The sequence below is a fragment of the Patiria miniata genome, unplaced genomic scaffold (genome assembly GCF_015706575.1).
Source record: "Patiria miniata isolate m_02_andy unplaced genomic scaffold, ASM1570657v1 HiC_scaffold_4, whole genome shotgun sequence".
NCBI classification, from domain to species: Eukaryota; Metazoa; Echinodermata; class Asteroidea; order Valvatida; family Asterinidae; genus Patiria; species Patiria miniata.
The window spans coordinates 4,202,576-4,217,222 of record NW_024037071.1 but is presented as its reverse complement, the minus strand read 5'-3'; the positions used below and the strand labels follow the sequence as shown (position 1 = coordinate 4,217,222).

At 42.1% G+C, this 14,647-nt stretch overlaps 1 protein-coding gene across 7 annotated transcripts in view; it reads right to left on the bottom strand.

The window, feature by feature from the left end:
• The window catches only part of LOC119739967 (myoferlin-like), a 73,037-nt gene that overhangs the window by 31,246 nt on the left and 27,144 nt on the right, over positions 1 to 14,647 (bottom strand). For all 7 annotated transcript variants that reach the window (XM_038215127.1, XM_038215128.1, XM_038215131.1 and 4 more), the window contains 14 exons: positions 12,270 to 12,413; positions 11,391 to 11,471; positions 10,053 to 10,132; positions 9,360 to 9,477; positions 8,506 to 8,608; positions 7,539 to 7,663; positions 6,761 to 6,925; positions 6,030 to 6,099; positions 5,583 to 5,660; positions 4,815 to 4,996; positions 4,127 to 4,279; positions 3,124 to 3,222; positions 1,861 to 2,022; positions 1,087 to 1,273 (listed from right to left, as the gene is read on the bottom strand). In XM_038215127.1, the coding sequence (XP_038071055.1) occupies positions 1,087 to 1,273; positions 1,861 to 2,022; positions 3,124 to 3,222; positions 4,127 to 4,279; positions 4,815 to 4,996; positions 5,583 to 5,660; positions 6,030 to 6,099; positions 6,761 to 6,925; positions 7,539 to 7,663; positions 8,506 to 8,608; positions 9,360 to 9,477; positions 10,053 to 10,132; positions 11,391 to 11,471; positions 12,270 to 12,413 (1,747 nt within the window). The remainder of the gene's footprint in view (positions 1 to 1,086; positions 1,274 to 1,860; positions 2,023 to 3,123; positions 3,223 to 4,126; positions 4,280 to 4,814; positions 4,997 to 5,582; positions 5,661 to 6,029; positions 6,100 to 6,760; positions 6,926 to 7,538; positions 7,664 to 8,505; positions 8,609 to 9,359; positions 9,478 to 10,052; positions 10,133 to 11,390; positions 11,472 to 12,269; positions 12,414 to 14,647) is intronic.

The window sequence follows — 14,647 nt, the reverse complement described above, 5'->3', positions numbered from 1 at the left end:
CGGTTCCATCAATAATCAATTTTTCTTTAAAATTCAGGATTTGGAAAAGGACGATTTGGTTAAAATACCAGGATTTGAACGATATCAATCAAGTTAGCACATTAAAAACAATGGTTGCAGTAGCAGGGCTTTGTGACGTGTGTCTGTCTTTATCAAACACATTCATAAAGAAACTGGAATGTTTGATAATGAAATGCTACATTTTGGTAAAAAAAAACACTAAATCTCAATGCCTGATGTAGCTGGCAAGAACGGTGCATGATTGCTGTTAATGGCAGTGGTAGAAACAATTGGATGGACATCACAAACATAATTTGTTTATAATACGAGCCAAATGTTGATGAGGCAGTCTGAGAAAATGAAGTCATCAGGCATGTGGTTAGTTCTAGGATTATGCTGAGAAACGAACTCACCTTTATTACTGAAAGATACGTTAGGGGACAATGAGAAATTAAACAGGCGGTAACTTTGAGGTTTACCTCAAGAATTTACAGGTTACCTCTAAGCAGGCGGTAACTTTGAAGTGTACCTCAAGGTTTTACAGGTTACTTCTAAACAGGCGGTAACTTTGCGGTGTACCTCAAGGTTTTAAAGGTTACCTCTAAACAGGCAGTAACTTTGCAGTGTACCTCAAGGTTTTACAGGTTACCTCTAAACAGGCGGTAACTTTGCGGTGTACCTCAAGGTTTTAAAGGTTACCTCTAAGCAGGTGGTAACTTTCAGGTGTACCTGAAGGTTTTACAGGTTACCTCTAAACAGGCGGTAACTTTGAGGTGTACCTTAAGGTTTTACAGGTTACCTCTAAACAGGCGGTAACTTTGCGGTGTACCTCAAGGTTTTAAAGGTTACCTCTAAACAGGTGGTAACTTTGCGGTGTACCTCAAGGTTTTACAGGTTACCTCTAAACAGGCGGTAACTTTGAGGTGTACCTCAAGGTTTTGCAGGTTACCTCGTGGTTCTACCTTGATTTACCGCTTGTTTAATTTTGCATTCTTCCCTTAGGGAATACACCATAGTTAAATAGTGAAGTCTTGAGGTGACTTGTAAAGAAGAGAAAGTCCCGATATTTCTAAAAACGAAACTAACCTCCGTTTCCAGTCTGCTGTTCCGGTGGTGGCGGAGTGCCGCTGGTCGGTTCCACGGCAGGGGTGACGCGATACTCGGTCAGATTCTTGATGACGGATATCCCGACTATGGGTTTACGTCCGAAGGCGCGGTGATCGCGAACCTTCAGGTTTATAGGTGGGGTGTACAGCTCTTCCTTCGGCAGGTCCTGCCAAAACAGAAGCTCAACTTTATCTCTGTTCTTCTACATGAGACATTCATACCTTACCCTTACATTAACCACTGAATGACCAAAAAAACCTTGCATCTTGCCACCACAACAATTCAGTTAGTTATTTGTGATGAGTTCACTCAAAATCAGATACTTCTATTGGGCTGTTTTTCATATAATTTGCAGGTTTTTGCACGGTTGATATCTTAAACATGTCTAAAATAAACTGTAAAGTTCCAGATCTTAAATCTACATTTTTCCTCTAAAGGTGATGCAGAACTGTTACAAAATTTGAAGAAAACAAAATTCATAACCTTCACTTTTTTCTCTTAATTTCTCTGTTTTCATGTTTGTGGAATCAAAAACATTAAATGGGAATAATTTTGCCGAGGAATGTCTGTCTTAAAAAAAATATTAAGGCTAAATTGTAAGGAGCAAGATCAACATTTTAACAATATTTAAAAAAAAATATTCAACTAGCTGCTAAAAAAGCCTGATTTTACATCCAAGCATTTTAGTTTCCGACTACTCAAAAATGTAAGAATAATCTTGGAGAAACACCAAGTATTTATCTTTTGACTTACTACTTCCATGAAGAGGAGCGGGGAGTCAAAATTGGGATTCTTCTTGGTGTTCTTGATGACCTTGGACGAGATGATTTTCCCACCAACTTCAAACTCTATGCAGGGTGAAGTGACCGATGATAGCTGGAACTTCTTCATGTTACGTACACCCCAGCACAGGAACTGAATAAAGACAAATAAAAAGACTTCTTATAATAAAAATAATAATGGATACCTACATGAATATAGTGCTTTTAACTAAAATTATACTGCTTTACATTATTAATATCCCTGATCATTGGGTCGATAAAACTTTTCAAAGGCAATCTCAGCTCCCTGCAATCTCAGCTCCCTGGGGAGTATGCAGCTCCATGCTGCCATTTCGACGCAAAGCAGCTAATATCAACCACAATAACCGTGTTTGCCCTTACAGGTACCCGTTTTCTCCTGGGTGGGGAGAACCAATGAGTGACAAAGTGCCTTCCCCAAGGACAAACGCACCACAACCCCAGGCTGGACTTGAACCCACAACCTGCAGATTCCATCCTTCAAGCAGCATGATGTTTTCAAATTAAGTTGAATGACCAAATATAATTAGCATTGCATCTATTCGAACAATGACATTCCAAATCTGAAGAACACAAGTACAAAAAAAAAATTTGGCACGTGCACTGCATTAAACAAGGTACCCAAAGAACCTATCAACATTTCTGGGGAATGAACGACAGTCAACTCAAGGCAATTATCCCCCTCAGAGTAGGGTCACACTACGGGCTCCGTGCATAGGCAGGAGATGGCAGTCTGTCACCGCTCACAAGAGTGCCACTTAGACAGACACACCGTGTGCGTGCACTGCTTGACGCACATATGGCGCAAAGCACGCAAACCATCTTTGCGCGAGTGGTCTCCCCAAAAACTCTCTCTTTGTTAGGCCAGTCCTCAAATTAGAATCCTTTCCCGGACCGTTTGTGGTTGAGCCCGCCCAGTGTGTCGAAGGGATTGGGACTTTTGGTGGAACCGATTTGGCCCGGATTAACTCCACCAGGCTTCTGCGTCACGCTCTGGTTCATCACAAATCTCCCTGAGTCACCAGTTCGAACCCATCGGGGCTTCACGCTGCAGTAACTGGGCGGCTTCCGACTTCATACCGATCAGGGTGAAAGGGATTAGCTTACCGGGCCCGGTACCCAAACGGTCTGTAATCTGATGGCTGGCCTTACCAAGTGAAGGGGGCACTTGTGCATGGAAACCATTTGCAAAATCCTGAAAGATTGTGAGCCTTACCTCGACCCCAGTCCTCTGCATGACAGGCCGGATGCCATTAGGCACTAGGTAGAGGTCTCCTCGCATGGGTGGCATAAAGGGCAGGTCTGATGTCTCCGACTGCAACGTGACAATCAAACCACAACATGAAGCAAAACATTACCAAAAACGACCTTCTGTGAATAGGACCCTATTTGTATCACTGCCTTGAAATTGATTAATTTCAAAGCACAACTTAAAGTGTACCATTTTAGTCAATGTGGGTACAAAGCGTTAAAGTATGTACACCTGGGCCCAATTTCATGTCACTGCTAACCACAGAATTCTGCGCTTACCATCACCATTGTGTGCTTACCACGCTAGCAGAAAACTTCTGTGCTAAGCCTGTAAGCACAGAATCCTTAGTTACAGGAGGTATGCATGCGCAGAAGCCAAATTCCTAGCTAACCTGTGAAATACGCTTACCGTAAGCGAAGAATGTTCTGTTATAGTAAGCAGGGATTTTTGCTAATGGTATTAAAAAGCAGAACCCAAAAATTGGGCCCTGATCTTTGATTTTGGTGTTAAAGGGTAGTTATATTAACCCTTACCCTACTTGACCCTCCAATGCATGCCAATTGTGCCTCAAGAAAATCTCCTATGTTTTTTGCATGGCCCTCCAATATCTGCCATGTCATTTCAAGGGTAACTGGACAGGCACTCCAATACATGCCACAGAGAACAATGAGAGTCCTCTGATAACAAAGTGAGTGCCCCCAGCTGGTCAGTATCAGGCACCCTCCAGGGCCTCCAACTCCTGCCAATTGGAGCCTTCACTGTTAAGACTTGTTATCTGCCAAATAACTGCAGCTGGAGGGCATTGGCATAACCAACTGACATGCAGTAAACTACCCTCAGAGAGTAAGGGTTAAGGGCTAAAATCCTAAGCCTGAGTTACACTAAATGTCTAAACTTACAAACTTTACTGCAACTTTTCCTGGATATTGATTGATATGACTCCTGATGTAATTAATCAATGTCCTACCATTAAGAAGAGTTCAAACGAAGCCAGTAGTTCTCCGGCGGTTCCTTCCCCCATGATCAGGGTATACCATGCCAAGCGCGCTACACGCTGATCGGCACTGTCAAGCTTGACCATCGGCTTCATCACAACACGTCCCATAAACTCATCACTACCCTGTAACGTTCACACGAAAAGTAGGACAATCAGTCAAATATGTTTCAAATTCATTTGACTGACTGACTGACTGACTGAACAATGTCTTTAACTCAGACTTTTGGGTCCAGATGGACTAGGCAAACCTTCTTTTTGTTTTGTTTTTTTGTTCTAAACAACGGCCAGTGTTGTAGTTGAGACCATCACAAGACCATCATAAGACCAGTCACAAGACCATTCACAAGACCATTCCAAGAACATCACAAGACCAGTCACAAGACCAGTCACAAGACCAGCACAAGACCATCACAAGACCATCACAAGACCAGCACAAGACCATCACAAGACCAGTCACAAGACCAGCTCAAGCAGAAGACCAGCCACAAGTACCAGGGCATGACAAATGACAAAGGAATGCCTTTGTTGCAGTTCGTTTGAATAGCTTGTGACTTGAATTGAGACTGGTCTTGTGATGGTCTTGCAAGGTCTCGACTACAACACTGAAACAGCCCGACTCAAAATTGTTTATCCAAAAATTGTGAAACTGAAAGCTTACAAATGTATCGTCGTCGAAGACTTCCACCACGATGTCAGGTGGATTGGCGGCGAGGATGTTGGGATCTCCCGGTATCTCAATCTCATCGTAGATGAGGGTCTGGTCCCAGTGAGGGCACAGCGTCTTCTTCTTCAGTTCAGTCTTCTGGCTGCGGTTCAAGAAGCTCACGTAGGCGAATGGATCTACCAAAAACGGAAACCAACGAGCAAGATTTAAAATAAATAAAACAAGATTTGTAGGGAGTTACGCTGAAGTTATCATTGGAACTATTTTTCCTATGAGAGTGGCCCATCACAAGGCTCTATCTAAGGGCCACTCAAGGTGAGGGCTACACAAAGAAGGGATAGAAAAGGAAATCTAAGCTGGCGTTCATCTCCGGTTTCCTAGGTATGACATGACTGATTTCCCATGGATGGGCTGCCAGTCCATCGCGGGTTACGCTCCAACTAATGCCGGGTGGAGAGAGGCAAGTAAAGCGGCTTGCCCAAGGACACAACATATGACCAACAGCTGGATTCGAACTCCTGACCCTCTGATCACGAGTCAGCAACCCTCACCACCGGGCCACACCATTCCAGTAAATCTGTGGTGGGAGTGTGGTATATTTGACATCTAGCTAACAATCAGCAAGTATCTCAGAACTCAGAGAAGTGCTGTTCTTTTTTGGAATTGCTCCGTTTGGCAAATGGCACATTCCCAGCGGTGTTCCAATGTAGGTCTGGCAGACCACAACAATTTTTCTATTTCGACATCGTACAAAGTACATACCAGAGAAGCTGTCGGAATCAGCAGCAATGAGGTCCCTCGCTTGATAGATGTAGGCACGAAGCTGATACTTGTTGGTCACTGTAGAAATGTAAGTACCAAATATTACAAATCGGTATTGTGCGATTTTAAGATTTGCATTATTTCATTGTAAGGTTGTTTTGAGAAGAAGCCTTTTGCAGTTAGATTGTCGGAATTGAAGTAAAATCCATCACCAGTCCAGTCGGAAGTAACAGAAGATGAACAATCTTGAGACGGGAGTTGAGACGGGGCGACCTGTAAGGAACTCGACTAGAAAACTGAGAACTGTACCTGGTACAGTGAAGTGGCTTGCCCAAGTAAACAACATATGACCAACAGCTGGATTCGAACCCCTGACCCTATTTGCGGTTCGAACCCCTGACTAGAAAACTGAGAAGTGAACCTGGAATCTGATAAGTCTATACTCACCGTTGAAGTTGAGGAACATCCTTGGCACAGAGAGACTGGCTTTGCTTTCTTCATCCCCACTCTCATCATCCTAAATAGAGATGATTAATTAGAATGGACCATCACAACCTGCTGGCCTATTAACCCCAAACTGGACATATACCATTTACTGAAGCAGTTTAGTAAGTTTACTTCATTTAACAATTAAAAGACTGTAAACATATCCTTTTAGAGCTGTAGCAATGTGGAAACTTAAGCCAATAACCTTCATGCCATGTCTGTTTATAGAACCAAAATGGCTCCATAACAGCGCCTCATTTGCTGATAAAAATTCTGCAAGTACAACTTGCGCGATCCCCCTGGCATCCTGCCAGTTTGTATACATGTACAGGCAGTTAGTAAGGACAATTTTCAGTGCCGGCCTTGATTGTCCACCCGGCGGGCACCAGTTCTCAGTTGAATGGGGAGTTTGGGTTGAATGGGAAGTTTGGGTGAGACACGGGACTCCGTGCGGCCTAGTCTTGGTGCGTTCCCCTTGCCACTGCAGCATATGCTGGAGTCATTAGTAATACTGAGCTGAGCTCTCCAGAGACCTCGTAAATGTCCATATTGGAAAGGATTTTTTTGACGTCAGCCTTCTCTCCACAGACCACCTTTCAAGTTTGGCTGGAAAGCCAGGGGGATAATAAGGCCTTTTCAGTTGTAATGAATCACAGTAAGGTATCACAGGCTGAGAGTGCATTCCTAGTTACCTTGCCCATGGAGAAGACGGCCTTAGCTTTGGGGGACTCTGCCACCATCTTGCGATGCCATCTGCGGCGGCGTACCAAGTCCATCTTGCGCTCCGTGGCATGGAACTTCAAGTTGAACAGCGGTGCAAACTCCCAGCCTTCTCCGAGATCTTTCTTCTTCTTTTTCTGTAAATCAGAGAAGCGTACCATAAGTAAACGTGGGCCAATATACTATCTATGCTCTTTTGATAAACTTGATAATTTTTTTTTCTCCTCACAGAATGGCAACATGTTAGAATTTAACAAGAGAAACTAGTTTTGTTTTGATTTTGAAAAAGAGGTTTTTATTTGGGTTGTTTTTACGCACAAGCAGATCCTGCACTAGGCGTAGACTGTTTCTCACTCCCTACATGTACATCATTGATACTGATAAGGGGACAGGAACCAGTCTACCTCTGGATAGCTAAATTTCTGTTGAGTCACAAATAATCTAAAATTTATAAAGCAACCCTTCCAAAAATAAACCTGGGCTGAAGTCTTATTTATCTTCAATGTGTCACTCAAAAGTGAATATCTTTCATATTGCTAAAAAAGTATTCATATATTGAAAAAAGAATGGGTAAGAAACTCCAATATAGCATGAATAGTACATCTTTAATACTTCTGCTGTTGCCTACTAGGCTCCATTACCAATTGGGAAAGTAATGTGTAAACAACAAATTGCAATATCTATAAAGAAGATTTGGCGTTCCAACAATGCTAACAGAATCTGATAAGATTTGTCACTTGCGTTACTTACTTCCAGTGCCTTGGGGTCAACCACCAGAATACGTGGTCGGACCCAGCGTCGACGACGACACAGATGATAGGTCTTCTCCACGGCTCCCCAACTGCCGATGGTAGCCTCCACACAGTACTCAAAACCTTAGAAAATTGAATCATTATAAAACCTTAAACATGCATTTCATACACAAAATACATATTTAAGTAAATACTGCTTGGGATTTGCAAATCAACATCAATCAACATAGGCCAACAGGGCGGCATCGCAGTAAATGTGCCACAGGTAAAGTATTAAAGTCTGTTTCTACGCCCATCTTTGATCATGTGACCAATAAGGTCACGAATATGCACGAATTACCTTCTTATAATTGATCATGGGACCCATGAGGTCATGAATATGCATTACTCTTCAAGCTCTGTTAATATCCAGTTGCCAGGCATTCTCCCACTCCCCATATCCCTCCCCCATTCATCACTGATCATGTGACCCACGAGGTCATGAATATGCATAACTAACCTTCTACAACAACAGCTCTGTTAGTGTCCAGCTGCCAGGAATCCCCCCTACTCCCCACCCATCAATGATCATGTGAGGTCATGAATATGCATAACTAAGCCTCTTCATCAACAGCTCTGTTGATGTCCAGCTGCCAGGCGTCCTCCCACTCCCTCCCTCCTCCAATCCCCACCCATCATTGATCATGTGACCCATGAGATCATGAATATGCAGAACTAACCTTCTTCATCGACAGCTCTGTTGATATCCAGCTGCCAGGCATCCTCCCACTCCCTCCCTCCTCCAATCCCCACCCATCATTGATCATGTGACCCATGAGGTCATGAATATGCATAACTAACCTTCTTCATCAACAGCTCTGTTGATGTCCAGCTGCCAGGCATCCTCCCACTCCCTCCCTCCCTCCTCCAATCCCCACCCATCATTGATCATGTGACCCATGAGATCATGAATATGCATAACTAACCTTCTTCATCAACAGCTCTGTTGATATCCAGCTGCCAGGCATCCTCCCACTCCCAGCCTTCGGTTGGTTTGATCTCATCGCGGGCAGCGCAAGCATCTCCTTTCTACAAATAATGAAAAGAAAAGAAGGAAATTCCAGAGGGTAAGTTCAATCAAAGACCACAGGTTAACAAGTGGTCGATTCATGCGCATGTACGAAAAGTCCAACAAGGGTCTCTAGTCCAACAAGGGTCTCTAGTCCAACAAGGGTCCAGATGATCCTGATTCCTTGCTGTGGCCTGTAATGTGCGCCATTGATAACCAGTGACGCAACCAACCTCATTAGGATGCTCCCAAATAGTGGACAACATCAATTAAATCAGCATTGACTATTTACCTCACTTTGGAGCAGTGCAGATGATATTCAGTATTATGTAAAGGTTAAGGTGAAGGTCCCATAGCCATTACTGGCCCTAGGGGCAGTGGGATGTTAGAGGTCCACTGTGTCTTGGGCGCAGCATATGAGTGGCAGTGCCCAGTCCTCTCCTCTCGCCGTCTTACCTTCCCTGAACGAATCAGGTACCCATTTCACGGTTGGGTCGTCAGAGAGAGTTTTCCAGTTTTTGGTTGGAATGGGCTTCAAACCGCCAACCTCCTACTCCGTAGCTCCACGCTCTAACTGCTTGGCTACGAGGCCCCCCTAGTACACTATAGGCCTTAACTATACATGGCTGCACATAAACAATGTAAGGCACATCTTAGGACCTTGTCACAAATGCATCCTCCGAAACTAACCGGCATGTCCAAAGTGCCTGGTTGGATTTTTGTTGGATTGAGGAGGGTTGGGGTTAATGCAACTGAAGTGAATGACTTTACCACAGAGGTGAACGGCACAGATGACGTTCCCCAGTAGCCACCGGGTATGTTTCTGGATTCATGTTCGTAGACATCCTCCAAGAACTTGGTCATTCCAGCATCAGCATCATACAACAGACTGCAAAATACAACCAAAAAGTTCAGAGTTAGTTTCTTGTACCAACAGTTATTTGACTTTCCGAAGGAAACAGCTGCCTGCTGTCACAATAATTATTCAAAAAAAACACTTGTGAATCAACTTTTCCATCCCAGAGTTGAACAAAACCTCTCGGCATAATCAAGGCATCCAAAGAACAGTGAATCCCATCTTATTCTATGTTGTTAAAGCTGAACTGCATAATGCTCTTCAAAAACTTCAATTTTATTCCAATAAATGTTTTAATATTTTCTATTTTGGACGTCTGCAATGTTCTAAAAGAAAAAAATTGGGGGGGGGGGGGAGGTTTACAAAAATTGAATGACTAAGGCTGCCAATAATTTGAAATTTGTAAAATAATTATTCCAAAACTAAACAAGGGCCCCCTTTTTTTTTGGTAAGACGTCTCATTCAAAAGCGAATAACTTTTGTAGTGCTAGAAAAACAGCAATTAAAAAAAACCTAAAATTTTAGGGTGAAACTTTTTAAAAATGGGACCGAGGGAATATCTGTAAAGTGAATCCAATGAAAGTCCTTGGCCAAACGAGGTATTTCACCTGAGTTCTGGGCTGACATGCCAGTCACTTTCCCAGCGCCAGCCTTCTGGAGGGGTGAAGCTCTCCTTCTTCAGTTTGATCTGCCGAACAGAGAAGCCAATCAAATTACATCTTGAATACTCGTACAATGTTACACTGCCGTTCTAGACATGTGCATCATATGCAAGTGCATGCATGTTGGACATTTTTGAGGCATTCTGGCAAACTGAGGTCAAAATGATAGTCGGTGGGTATTAGGCAAGAGAATATAATTCTCCTTACAGTGCTGTTTGTTGTTCTTTAATCGGACATTCTGTTGACAAGTTGTGGATATGTGAAATTTGCAATGACCAACATGTCATAAAAAAGCACATACTGAGAAAAAAACCTCCAAAGTGACTGTTTTGTAAGTCGTGAGTATGAAAGATGACAATTGTTTATCCTTTTAACACTTTTATTCCATGATTGCCACAGCATTTCTTTAAAATACGTGTAGCAGACATATATCAAAGACTATAAATATCCATAAATCTGAAAATCGACACAAAACACCACCATTTTTTATTGCATTTTCCTCCACTATTGCCTGTGCCCAATTCTGTCTCATTTTGCCAGTACGCCTCACAAATGTCATTTGAAAATGAAGTTCACTATCTTAAATCAATGGCTGCACAAACACGTACGGATAACACATGCATTAGGAGAGTCAATTTTTTATTCAAAGCTTGAATCCTTAAAGAGAGCCAATATCACTGCCACATATTTTTGTTCATGCCGAGCCTTAACAACTTTTTGGACTTACGATACACCATTTTTCTTACGACACTAATTTTCTTGTGATATCAATTTCATAATGCAAAATGCAATAACATGACAACTTCTCGCTGACTGTTCAGTCACCGACGACCCTACTGTGAAATATTCACAACTTAGGGCTGAAGATTTTCCATCCAAATAAAGGGCCAAAAAGCGCTAGATAACCATCACCTTTGATCACTGATTTTGTTAGGCTACTGGAGCATAATGAGGGAGTGTGTGGCCTAGTGGTTAGGGTTCGTGACTCATGATCAGAGGGTCCGGGGTTCGAATCCAGCCGCTGGTCATATATTGTGTCCTTGGGCAAGGCACTTCACCCCCACTTGCCCCTCTCCACCCAGGAGTATAAATGGGTACCGGCATTAGCTGGGGAGTAACCTGCGATGGACTGGCATCCCATCCAGGGGGAGTAGAAATATTCTCAGTCGTTTCATGCTACTGAAACCGGAGATAAACGCCGGCCTGATGAGCCACATTGGCTCGGGACAGACTTTACTACTTTTACTGGAGCATAATACTCTTTACACCGTCAAGATGACATACCTTTCCTGTGGAGTCAGAGAACTTGGGCCGTGGCAGAGCTCTGCTGGTCCAGTTTCCTAGAATGCTCATTTGATTCTCGTACTGAAAAACACAAAACAAAGGTGTTATATTTCTAGAGTCTGGTACTGTACTATTGTGTCGGCATGCAAAAAAAGTCTTACCTACTGATTTATCTGATTATTCTAATTAAAAGTTACAGAAGTCCAACAGTTAAAACAAATAATAACTTGGCAAAACAAAACAATTGTTGTCTATTGTGCTGTGGTTCACGGGTCTGGTACACAGCGTTGTATTCGAGTCCATCACAAGTACCTCCTCACCCGTCTGGTCAAAAGTCCAGTCACAAGTCTAGTCACAAGTAAATCACATATCCAGTCGCAAGTAAACATAAGTCCAGAACCAAGTAAATCACAAGTCTAGTCACAAGTAAATCACAAGTCCAGTCGCAACTAAATCACAAGTCCATCGCAACTAAATCACAAGTCCATCGCAAGTAAATCACAAGCCAGTTCCCAAGTCCAGTCGCAAGTAAATCATAAGTCCATCACAAGTCCAGTCACAAGTAAATCACAAGTAAATCATAAGTCCATCACAATTCCAGTCACAAGTAAATCACAAGCCTTTACACAAGTCCAGTCACAAGCAAATCAGGAAATCTTACACATACAAGTCCAGTCACAAGAAACAGGGAATGAACAATGACAAAAGAATGCTTTTGCCACAGTCACATTTTAATATTTTGTGTCTTGAAATCCAACCACGAGGACCCTAAACTGACTTGCGATGGACTCGCGACAACTTGTCATGGACTCGACTAACACTTGTTTACACCCTTGGGGTCAAATTTAAGTTGAAATGAGAAGACACTGGTAATCTCACTGTTTCAGCAAAGACAGCGATGGAGGAATCGGTCATTCCTTTCTGGAAGTTCTCCGAGTCGCCCTCCAGGCCCAGCCACAGCTTCATGCGTAGCATGCCCGGGATCTTCTTGGCTCCAATGTTCATGGAACTCTTGCCAGCAAACTGAAATCACCAGGAAATAACAGAAATGAGTACATGTTTTATGGTTAATCACATGGATGCAGTGCTAGAGATAACTGTTTCCAAATATGACGTACATTTTACATCTACAAATATTGACGTAATCAATTAAATGTTTTTCGTTCCACAACATAGGTGTCCAGTGCATTTTTTTTCCCAGTGAAAATAACACATCTTCAAGTGACTGTTGTGTTCAAAATGTCATTTTAGAATCATAAAGTATGCATAAGGTAATATTTAAAAGTTTGCATGCAGTGGTTTGAGCCATTCTGAGGTGGACGTTTTGCAGTGACATTGTTTTGTTGCCGGTAAAGGTAACGTGTAATGGGGGTATGATAAGTGATAAAATGTGGAAATATAAGAGAAATTTTGGCCTTTAGCAAATAAATCCCAAACAAAAGATATAAAGACAAAGTCTTAGGTGTGAATTCAGATGATGATATCGACCGGAGAGGAAAGTGTAACATGTGCATCAGAAATTGAAAAAAAAATATAAGAGTGGGCAATGTTTCGTTGATTTAGAACATGAAACAGAGCAACATCATGATCAGTGTGTATAACTCGGGTGAAAAACAGTGGTATGATTTCTATTTTCTCTGCATGAAAAAGAAGACAGATTGACAAATTCTTTTAAGCAATACCTAAGTGGAGTGACAACAATCATGACAAAATCCTATATAAACAGATCCTACGCTGTCTGTCTGTCACGTTTCTGTAAAAGGCCCGAGGTGAATGCTGAAGCACAAAATGCGGTCATCCAGTGTATGCAGGTCCTTAAATAATATGCTCCGATTTCACTGTCCTCTGAAGTCATCATTTGGCGCGTGAAAAAAATGATTTATTTGTGTTGTTGTGCTTTTTTGGCAATTTGTTTCTTCTAGACTTTCAAAAGTTAAATATTACAATATTATCTCCATGAAAACACTCCAAACATATCGCTATCTCGCAAAACATAACGTTCCATGATGAAAAATGTGCCAAAATTGCTTCACCAAGGTTTATCACGCCCACTTGGGGTCAACATGCAAATTGAGGTCAGAGTATTACATTAGTGTATAAATACAACTCCACCAAGTTAGCGGGTGCCGCACGAAGTGCGACATCCCGCTAGTATATTAATATTATTTCAAATTGAAATTTAACTAATATTGCAAAAACGTCTTTGATGAAATAAGTTTCCCACTCGCCATATTAAGATGAATACTTTTGACAATTCTTATTTAATTTAAGTCAAAAGAAATAACAGACACACCAAGCAAATTACTAATTTTGTTTCAATACGCTTAAAACAATGTACATAGTACTTGTACACTGTTTTTAGCATGTTAAAACAAAGTGAATTTGATCAGTTGATGTATAGTACATGTAAGTGAATAAACAGAACACCTGAATGTTAAGAAAAGACCTTTAATTAGTTATTAAAGGGACGGGCAGGGGTTAATTATATCTATAGACCGATCTGGGCTGCTTCTCCCCAATACAGGGACTCTCCACAGCTCGCTACGGTGCTTCACACAATGCAATTCTCTTGTTCAGAGCTTTGCAAAATGCACGTGTAATATGCGCACATGCATGCAAGCGTCCCAGTAGTGGTGAAAAAAACCCCAAACTGTAACCATTATTGTAATAATTGAATTAGTGTACAGACCAATAAGCCTCTGTACTGATGACGTCACACTTTGTTTACATGTGCGCTTTTCTATGGGAGCCTAGTATGGGGGCCGGACAATTCATAGCTCCATAGAAAAGCGCACATCTAATCAAAGTGTGACGTCATCAGTACAGTACAACACACATTCATGTCTATCATGAATGCCCCCTTCAACAGCCATCTTTCGGATAATCTGTTATAGGATAGTTCTGTTGTAGTACAGCTAGCACAATCATTTCTCCATTGAAGGGGGCCTCCATGATGGAATTGACAGCATGCCCAAATTGGTCTATAGGAAAACTGGGAAGGGGCTACAGAACAGATGTCTCTTGCATTAACGAGGCCTCATCAAGCATACAGTAACAACACTGACCAAAAATACACCCATGTATGTATTTAAAAACATGGAAGTCAGCAACGAAATCCAATGCAACAATTCAGCAACAAGGTGCATTCCTCCATCACAACTGCCTCCGGGCAATTATCTGCAACACTGGTGTTAAGACTGGTGTTACTAGTGTTAATTACATATACACTTTACGGGGTTATTCCATGCAAAATTAGT